The sequence below is a fragment of the Rhinolophus sinicus genome, linkage group LG06 (assembly GCF_036562045.2).
Source record: "Rhinolophus sinicus isolate RSC01 linkage group LG06, ASM3656204v1, whole genome shotgun sequence".
Taxonomy (NCBI): Eukaryota; Metazoa; Chordata; class Mammalia; order Chiroptera; family Rhinolophidae; genus Rhinolophus; species Rhinolophus sinicus.
In genome coordinates, this window is record NC_133756.1 from 66,658,521 (window position 1) to 66,668,928 (window position 10,408).

General features: G+C 43.5%; 1 protein-coding gene across 1 annotated transcript; it reads right to left on the reverse strand.

Annotated features, from left to right (window-relative positions):
* Nucleotides 1–2,574: 2,574 nt before the first annotated feature.
* EDN1 (endothelin 1) lies at nt 2,575–9,544 on the reverse strand. The gene is made up of 5 exons (XM_019742956.2): nt 9,083–9,544; nt 7,369–7,540; nt 5,761–5,919; nt 5,275–5,388; nt 2,575–3,806 (listed from the first exon to the last, which is right to left on the reverse strand). The coding sequence occupies exons 1-5, from the start codon at nt 9,144–9,146 to the stop codon at nt 3,704–3,706; spliced, it is 612 nt and encodes a 203-aa protein (XP_019598515.2). The 5' UTR covers nt 9,147–9,544; the 3' UTR covers nt 2,575–3,703.
* Between the last annotated feature and the right edge of the window lie 864 nt (nt 9,545–10,408).

Consider the following 10,408-nt stretch of genomic DNA (forward strand, 5'->3'; position numbering starts at 1 on the left):
AATGAGAGAAGGGATGTGAAAAGGCTATGGGAAATCCAGTTCTCTGCAAAGATGAGGGGTTGCTGTTAAATTGTAAGGTTATGAGAACAGCAACATTCACTTGCAGTAGGTACATTCTACCCTGAGCCCCCGACTCGGGATCCCAGGAACTGTGAGTGCAAAAGTGAGAGAGATCCAAGGTGGAAAGACCTCCACTGAGAACATAGGCATGAAAATAATGTTTTACACATTGAGAATTGGGGCTGGAACATAAGCATTTTCAAGACGTTAGACATAGAATTAAAAAACACTGCCTTGCTCTAGTAAGAGAACTGACCAAGAGAATTCCCCTTCACTCTTATTATCTAAGGATTATTTGGTAATTAAACCCTAAAATAATAATAATTGAAAGTTCCTAGCTATATTCCGTTTCATCCTATAGAAATTTTACATCTCTTTGTTTCTTCCCCTACATTTCTTCCCTTTTATCCCGTGAGGATGGCTCTGGCAACCGTGAGCTGTGAGGCTGGAAGACAAAGCTTTTAGGAAGAGTGATTTTGCCTTTACCACCCAGAACCCTCTATAAAGGTTTGCTTGGGCATCTGTCTCCCGTGACCGTCAGATGCCTCTGGGTGAAACATCTGTGTTCAACGGTTCAGGATCCAGAGATACTACAGCTCGCTGTGTGATCTTAGACAGGTCACTTTCGTCTCTGAGCCTTGGCTCTTTTCACCTGGAAAGACAAATGATTGCTCTTTCTTAATGTTACCAAGTCTTCCTAAGGGAGCTCTAGCTTAGTCTAATACCCTGGGTGCTGAGAACTCTACTTAGAATATAATATCCTGAGTATTTTAGGAAGCACAGGCAGGATTAAAGCCAACGGTTAGTTTCCATCATAAAAGAAGCCATTCCCTGGGGAACAAAATGAAGTATCCGTTAGTGGGCTCCTCTCCTTCCACCAAAGGTCACCATTCCCCTCCCAAGATCCTCTGGTCCTTGGAGTCCTGAGATCAAAGCCCTGCCTGGCCATTAATGTGAAGAGAGAAATCTGTCCTAAACGGGCTTTCAAAAACCATGCTTTTCCTGAAAAAAATTGCAGGATGTATGACAGACCATCACATCAGTTCACCCCTCATGCCAGCATGGGCCTTAAATAATATTGAATCTTACCTGTACATACTTGAAAAATATTAATTTCTTATGAACCTTCCAATTTATTTTCCTACTGGCTCTTATGCCCTAGGAGAGCGGTTTCATGCTTTTTACTTTTCTTGCCAGTTACTCAAGCAGGCAGCATGGGGAAAGAGGATTTAAAGATAAAGAGGGAGAAAAGTTTAACTTTTCTTGCTGGGTTGTTCTTTTTACTCGGTGGTTTCTTCCCATCCCAACTCCCACTTAAACGTATTAGACCCTCGTCCTCCAAGCTCAGACCTTCACTCTCCCACGCAATGCAACTCCTTCGTGGGATCTCAGGCTCTTTCTTGGAGCTGTTAGAGAAACCCCCACCCAACCCTGCTTTTAACAGATGAGGGAACCCACGATGCAGGGGGTGGAATGGTTGCCGACGATTAAGTAGTGACTCAATTCAGGCCAAGTCCCTTGTCATCATGGGCAAACTTAACAGTCCCCTTGAGAGCCACACACTGAGAACCAGGTTGCTGGATAAAATGATCTTTAGAATCAATTCTGCAGAGACGTTGGACTGTCTCTTTAAAAAAAAAAAAAAAAAGCGAAGGATGGAAAACAATACCGATAAAGGTAGAAACTCTGCCTGGGACGTTGAGGAAGCACACCTGAAGGCTGTTATTTAACATCCTTCAGATGAGTCACTGTTTGGACAACAGTCATCACTGTGAGCTAATATTTGTTGAATGCCAGACATTCTTTCAGACACTATTAGAGAAGGGCAGTGAAGATTCTCATAAGCTGATCATGCTCTTATGGGCTTCTGTTGGTAACAAGCACTTACTATGCCATTTTCCTCAGTGGTTTGGCAAGGTCAGCCAAGCCAAAGTGGACAGGAGAGCGGTGCTGTGATCACGGGCATGTGTCCAGTCCTGGGCTACCATAAAGGAGCAAAGGTGCTCAGTGTTCCTGAATAAACAGAAGTCTTCATCTGAGCCAAGGAAAGGCCACTGGGGGTCCCTAATTTGCTCTGAGCAGGCCATTTTCTCCAAGCTACTCTGGTGTGGAACGGTGTATAATTGGGCACATTTGGAGAGGTTGCCTTGCCGTTACTTCCTTCAGCCCATTAATATGGAGAAAGCACCTCTCACCACACCATCAGCTTAAACTGTTGGAGCCTGTCTAATAGCCTCAGCAAAGCTAATGGATGAAATCCCTGGAGAGTTTTCAGGTGAAGGGGAAACAGAAGGCTGCTGGGCAGGGAAAGAAAGAGAGGTTAAAGCTGGGTTTTGTTTTGTTTTTTACCTCAATGCAGTCTAAAGGTAACTTTTAAGATATAGATCAAATTCTTTTTTTAATCAGCTAGAACTATTTTCCTTCTAACTGTCACCTTTCTAGGAATTGTTCCCCTTCATAATTCTTACTGCGTTGGCCCACTTCTTAGGAATTTCGGAAAGGATTCAAAATCAGTACAGTAGGGAAAAAATTATTTATTTTCTAAAGTCATTACCTTGACAGGCAAAACAAAACATTTTCTCAATTTCATTCAGAAATACATTTTAAAAAATACATAGACCAATATGGCCTGCCCAGATATATATTTAACATGGTAAATATAAGGAATAAATTGTTTGAATATAAATATCTATAAAAATATAAGTACATCAAAATTTAATCCAACCTCTTCCATTTGCCAGTTACATAAAGGAAAATAATTTGACTGCTTTAAAGCATAACCAATGTTTACTCTTTGATGTCTTTCATAAACAACCCTATACCATTGTGTTTCCAAAAATGAAGGTAAGGGAATCTCCTGATTCAATGACCTTTTTTTCTTATGGATCAGAGCTAGTAGATTATCATGAAAATGTTATATCTACTCCTGACACATTAGACCAGAATTCTACGAGGCTAGGATTGAGTATGGAGGTTTCCGAGGAGAGGGTAGCAGGACAGGGAAGAGTTTGGGAGGCAATAATTAAAGCTGGGGAAATACTTCTGTCAGAGTGCAACACGTGTGAGGTAGACTCATATTTAGGAAACACATCCCAATTGACAGTAGTAACAGTTTCTTTCAGTTTTGCATTCCATGAATTGTTTTAAAAAGTCTTTTTTTTTTTTTTTTTACTTGAGTGTGTTTTCAATTTGTGCATTCCTTAGAAAATCTTTATGTGGATTTTGCAGTTTCTCCCTGAAATGTGCCAGGCGCCTGAGTGCGACGCAAACACTCCCTTCAGACCCTCTTCAGGAACCCCACCCGCAGGTGGAGTCTCCTCTCCTCCCTGTGGAGGATGCCACCATAATTTGCAAGTCCTTGTGTCTCTCTGCGTTCTCTAAGCGGTCCACTGTTAGCCCTAAAGAGAGACAAAAGCCATTACCACTGATGGAAGCAAATGAAGACGGGTTAGGGGACTCCTTAACTGGTATTAGAATGTTTGGAAGGAGGACGCTGGTTCCTTGCCAGTCTGGAACAAGAAATGGTCTAAGCAGGAGGGATGCTTTTGCTGTGATCCCAGCCAGTGTGGAGAGAGTGCAGATTCAGCCGCTCGGCATGGCCCTCTCCGTGGAGGAGATTACTTCAGACAGGGCGGTTCTGTAATCAGTGTGTTCGGTTGTGGGTCACTTTCTTCTTTCTGTAGAGTTCAGCTTTCAGCTTGGCAATATGAAAAGATGTTTTGATGCTGTTGCTGACGGCCTCCAACCTATTAAAACAAGACAAGAGAAAACAAATATTATTTAAAATAAAATCATTCCTGGGCAAAAGAAACATCTAAAATTAGAATTTGGCACAAACAAATCTAAATCTGGTTTCTGAACTTTCACCACCAACCACAACAATGTACTACCCTTTGCTAACCACAAGTGAAAATAAAGCCTGCCTTTTATGCCTAGAATGGCGTGGGGGGAGCAGGGATGAAGGGTGATATGGTCATATCTAAAGGGAATTGGGCATTAAGTACAACTTTAAAGTCCAATTTTAAGGTAAACTAGAGATACTCTCTTTTCTTCTTTGGCCCCATCCCACCCATCACCACCCTTAGTAGGAAAGAAATAAAGAGAGGTGTACACAGAGGTCCTAAGCAAATGGCAATTAGAAAAACCTTTTTCTTGCAGGTTTAATGCTTTGTTTTTGCAGGATAACGAAAGAGGGAAGAACTGTAACATTGATATAGTAGATGATATAATAGAAACTAACAAAAACAAATTTTCAAGTCAGTTCAGAAACTGTGGTTTGTGTTAATCTTGGATCTGGGGGAGCATCAGTATGGCCCGAGATCATGAACACGGAAACAGCAATGATAAGTATGAAGCCACACACAGCTGGGGATGTGTCACACTTGAGTAGGTCACGACTGAGAAGCAGTTCAAAAAGGCCAGACCTGTGCCCAGAACATTTGGATTCTAGAACTTCTTGCTACTGGATTTCTAGGAAAAGTTCCCACAGACCATGAGAGGGAAGCGTAGACCATGTGACAGATCTAAAAGGTTTCCTCCATTCCGGTTGTGAATTCTACAATGTTTAGGATTTGGAAGGGTCCTCGTTGCGGAGCTGCTCAAAGTAACCCTATGACGTTAACTAATCCAGACCCTTTTTGGCCCCTGCTCACAACGGACTAGAAAACAAGAGAGCTTTTTGGAATGGCACTGGCTCTCCACCAAATGCCTTTCCTTATTTAAGTAAATAAATAAACCCAAAAAACAGCATGTTCTAACTCTCACCAACCCTACCTAATGACTTTATTTTCCCTTTGGCCATTTGAATAACTGCTACTTTTTGAAGAACTTGATCATACATGACACTTTGATTAAAAAAAAAAAAAAAAAAAAAAAAGACCTTTCCCTGACATGGGAAAGCAGTAAATACATTTGACTCAGAGGCTAAGGCTGGACATTACCAAAAGACCAAGGTGTGTCTAGATGTATTTTGTTTGGAAAATCTACCTTTTTACTGAGGGGGGGAATGCTAAGGATCACGAAAGTGGGCAGCAGTCTGCATTCGGGGCCTTCAAAAAAAGTATTTGAGAGGGATTCCTTTGCTCCTTTTAATCTATAGAATATGAAGATCCCCTTTGTCTTCTAAGCCTTTCTAACCCATCAAAGAAAGAATGACTTGCAGAGCAGACCATTAGCACTGGTGACAGGGACTAGCTGCCCTTAGGAGCCTCTTACCTTCTTATTTTCCTTCCTTTCACCAGCTGCTGATGAATACACTTCTTTCCAAGCTGGGAACAGTCTTTTCCTTTCTTACGGTCATTCTGGCCTTTCTCCATAGTGTCTTGGTCCCTGTTAAAATACACGTAGAGAAAAACATTTCAGCAATGGTATCTTCAGTTGCTCTCAATGCCTCTGTTAATCTCTCTTTTAAAAAAAAAATTATTAGAGTATAGTTGACGTACAATATTATTTTAGTTTCAGGTGTACAACATAGTGATTCGACATTTATACACCTTACAATGTGATCACCACAATAAGTCTAGTATCCATCTGCCACAGTGCGAGGTTATGATATTATTGACACATTCCCTGTGTTGTCCACTACATCCCTGTGGCTTATTTATTCTATAACTGGAAGCTTGTGCTTCTGATTTGCAGCATTATCATAGGAAGATGGTCACAAGGCCATAAAACTGTTCAAAAGCAAAGGTTTTTACTCACCTGAGTTCTTTTCCTGCTTGGCAAAAATTCCAGCACTTCTTGTCTTTTTGGCTGGCACACTGGCATCTATTCCTCTGGTCTGTTGCTTTTGTAGGAAATAAATCCTTTAAGGATCGCTTGGACCTAGAAGGGCTTCCAAGTCCATATGGAACAATGTGCCTATTATCAAAAGAGAGGAACAAGACATATTAGCATAATTTATAGTCAAAATGATGCATTCTGTAGGGCAAACTCATTCCATTTGGGCACAAGGAGCTCACCACGTGGTGTTTGGTAGAGAAATTTAGGGGAATGAAGTATGGCACGTCAGGGTCACATGCCTGTCAAGGGCCCTGAGTGTGTCTACCCAACCAGGAGAAACCAGTTTTTTTAATTCAATGAAATTCCACTGAATTCCAACTCTTAACAACGTTTAATTTCTTCTCGACACAAGCTGCATTGTTTTTTGTCCAAAATTATGACATCTCTGCTTTGGTATCTGTTTCATATTTTCTTCCTCGTCTAACATTCTATTTAGTTAACAACTATGGGAGGAAGGAAAAGGGGGATTTCAAAACTATTCAAAACCATGATTGACAAGATTTTGAAAACCTATTTTCAATTCAAGTCACATGATAATGCTGGACGTGCCCCTGAGGGGGCAGAAGGAGACATACTATGCCCAAGTTTGAACATCTCGGGCAATCTGGTGATATGACTATAGAAGGACTCTTTGCCAGGATGCTCCCAGTAATTTCCAATGTGCCCGATTTGATTCTCACCTAAGAAATAAAGTCCGCCCCTTGGGAGAATCACCTTACTAAGTATTAGGCTAATAGTGGGCTGGGTTTGGTTTGATTTGATTTTGTTTGGATTTTGGTCATCCCTCACTGTACTGGGACACTGTAGGCACAATAAACATGTTTTTGTTTGTGATGCTGATGGGTGTTCTAGCTTCCAGGATGAAGGGGGAGAAAGTGCCTTCCTCATTCTAGACACAGAAGAGAAATCTACAGGCCATGTTTCTATCATGTCTTGAAATGAGCTTTTCTAAGGGGAAAGTCCAGAGGGGCCAGAGCACCCAGGTTCTAGGTCTAGTGCAGTCACAAACTAACTCATTGCTGCGCAAGTGACTTCAACATTTTGGGTCTTAGATTTTCTACAAGTAAAATGAGGGATTGGATTATAAATCTCTATAATCGCTTCTCCCTCCTAAGTCTCTACCTTCCCATGAGAAGCCATGTGATGTCGGCACATCAGTCCCTAAACCCAGACAGATCCCACTGAGAAAACATTCCCCCAACGCCCCACTCTTAGCTTCTCCTCAGAAATGGGTGGCAGCCTCCTGCCAGCCAGCAGCTCTTTCCATCTGTCCTGTCCTGTGAGGTCTAAGCTACAGCTCTCAGAAGCCCCTCTCCTGTGTTGCTAAGAAGCAAGTTACCCTGTTCTTTTCAGGAATGGAGGGGCACTGTCCCCACCCAATGAGACACTTCCATGTTGTCAGAAATGCTACTTTCAGCATCCAAACCAGGAGCTTCCCCGAAAAGGAGCTAGAGTGACTAAGGTCCATTCTCTGGTGACGCCAGAGCAAAGAGATGACTAGAGTGACGATGCCCTCTAGAGACTCACTCGGGAGTGTTGACCCAGATAATGTCCAGATGGCAGAAGTAGACACACTCTTTATCCATCAAGGAAGAGCAGGAGCAGCGCTTGGAGCGGCGGCGGGGCCTCCAGGGTGCACTGGGAGACGGCTTCTCCCCTCCGCCGTCCGCCCCGGTGCTGAGCTCGGCGCCCAAGACGGCTGCGGAGAGAAAGAGCAGGTCAGCGGGGTGGTCTCCTCGGAGATGCTGCATCACGAGACTGACGCCGGATCTAGCAGAGCAGGTAAAAGCGGACGAAGCGCACAACCTGCCTTCAGCAAGCGACACAGAGGAAAAGGGCTCTTTACTTTTTTCCCTCCTTAACCGGGCTTCACCTTTACCTCTACTGCCTCATCCACCTTCAGAGAGATTATACAAGCGTAGGGGGAACAACCGCCTGGAACAGCAGCCTTCCAGGCGGCCTGCTAGAAATCTGGGTTGGCTTTGGCATGGAACTTAGTAAGACAGCAGAACCGTCAGCGGCTTAAAATTGGCCAATGACCAAAAATCTAAAATTAAGTAAATCACACTGCTTCCTCCTAGGTTGGCAGCCACCTCCCTATGCAGTGTGCCCTTCCCGTGAGGGGAGCACCCCCTTTACGCCGTGTGTAGGGCAGGGAGTAGCCCAGATAATATATACCCGTTGAAATTAGGCGGAGGTCAAAAACTTTAAGGAGATCATTGGAAGGAAAGAAGAGAAATCAGCTTTACAATATTCATTCCAGGAGGTCAGCTCCACAGAAACCACTGAGCTAAGGTGAAGCTGAGCAGCAGCGCAGGGCACCTAGGCAAGGTTCTGTGGGTGTAGAATTCAGAACGCCGGCCGGCACAGCCTGGCATGCGTGGGGCCACCTCCTCCCCCACCCGCTGCAGCACAGGCAAGTTAGCCAAGCAGCTTATCTGCCCAATTTTGTACATTTCAAATGATCAGACACATTCCAGCATTTTCATTCCCTTGACATCCTTTCTCTTTAGTCAGGGTCACGAAAAGACAAAAACAGTGCATTGACCCTAGAAGGGGGACCTGGGCAGATGCACATGTCCTATCTAAATCCTTAAGCAGCCAAGATTTAGCCCAGCTCCCCTCCCAGGACAGGTGAATAAAACTGAAAATAGAGCTCACACTGTTTTGGGTGCCAAAAATCTGCCAAAAGAAACCTAAAGTCAATAATGACAAATTTTTAAAGAAAACATCTGCTTCCCCCTGAAACCGCCTGAGGGGGTGATTCAACAGACTGTTCTGCAGGTGATTTTACTGCTCATATATCGCTTGGATGACTTGAATAAAATTCCTTGGCTTCGAGCTGAAATGTTTAAATATTTTACACATTAACACATTATTAAAACGGTATTTGAATGAGATATGCATTCTTATATGTCCTATTACCTGTATGAACACATATATTGCAAATATACATTTGGCTACATTAATCTTGCCTTTACGTTTCTTGAGTTGTATTGTTAAAAGCCGAGGAAATACTGTATGCACTAACGACAATGTTATTTTAATGCTATAGGAGCCATTGTATTCAATAGAGGAATTTTTTCCCAGTAGAAAACTTAAGTAGCTTTGAGCGATAATTCCCAGACACTTGATATCTGAGCTGCAGTAGTAAAAAGAAGGGGAAAAACAGAAGCAAGAAAAGCATTAAAGTGGATACGAAGACATTAACATTCAGATATTTACAAGTCAACGTGCCTACCTGTTTCTGGAGCTCCTTGGAAAGCCACAAACAGCAGAGAGAAAATCATGGGGAAATAATCCATTCTGTAAAAGGGATCAAAATTCCTCCGCTGCAAACTAAACCCGAAGGGAAAAAAAAAACACACACACGAAGAAATACAGCTGCAGTTCCCTACAAGCGCTTCTGGTTACTCTGATCTCAAAGCGATCCTTCAGTCTAAGTGCTCCTTAATGGGGAGAAAAAGAAGTTTCTGCCAGGAGAGAAGGCAGTGGGAGCGGTCTGCAGACGCGCGCGGCGGGTGGCTTGCGGGGACACCAGCGGAGACCCGAGGACCCTCGCAGCACTTGCCCCAGCGCAGATGCAGAAGCGCGTCTGACTTGGACAGCTCTCCGCCGGCTTTTTATATTGAACCCCTATAGAGTGGGGGTAAACAGCTCCAACTTTATTCCAGCCCCAGACAATGTTATTGTGTTATTAGTCACCAACAGGCAACGTGCAGCCGGAGATAAGGCCGGGCTCTAAAGGAAATCACTGCTAACTTCAGAGGCAGACGCCCGCCGTCTGACAATTCAGGGGCAGGGCTAAGAAAAAGAAAATACCCATTGGAGACCTTTGGTAAACCTGCCCGTGCGGCGCTGGAGTCTGCTTCCCCTTTGCAAGTTGCCAGCCCCAGAGTTCAAGAATCAGAACAGGGACTCCAGAAAAGTCATACCATTGGTATGAAAAGTATGAGCTACAGTTTAAATAGATTGTATTGTGTGCGGGGATTTTTTTTTTTTTAATTGTTGTTCATTTTCCTTTTATGTCTCTCCGATTTCTCAGTGTTGATCAAACAAGAGAATGTTCCCCCTCTTCACTCTCCCCTACTCAGGGTCAAATTATTTTGGCAGATTAACGTACTTTCCCCTTATTCCAAGCCCCCTCCCCTAAGTTTTTTTTGCTGAAATTTTTTGCTTCCACGGTGAGAAAGATCGGTGAGAGAATGGCAAGGAAATGAAGTTTATTAAAAAAGAAAAATTAGAGCCCTTTCAGGCACATACCCAATCCTTTCAGTATGACTGATTAGAACCCCCCTCCCCAGGGATTTTTCTGTGTCCACCCTCTTCCCCTGCCCAGAACGCCCCAGGTTCAATAGCACCAATCTTAAGAAATAGCGGGAGAGGAACGCCAGGGGGCGACCAAGAGCTACAGGGGCTGATGTTTTCTGAGGACAAAACGTAAAGGCCTTGGCTTCCAAACGAAGGAAATGCAACCTGAGGTGGGATCTGACAAAGGGCGAGGAATAGCTCCTAACATAAGATAGGGGGATGTCCCCTACACAGGGACATATTTTCTGGGGTTCAT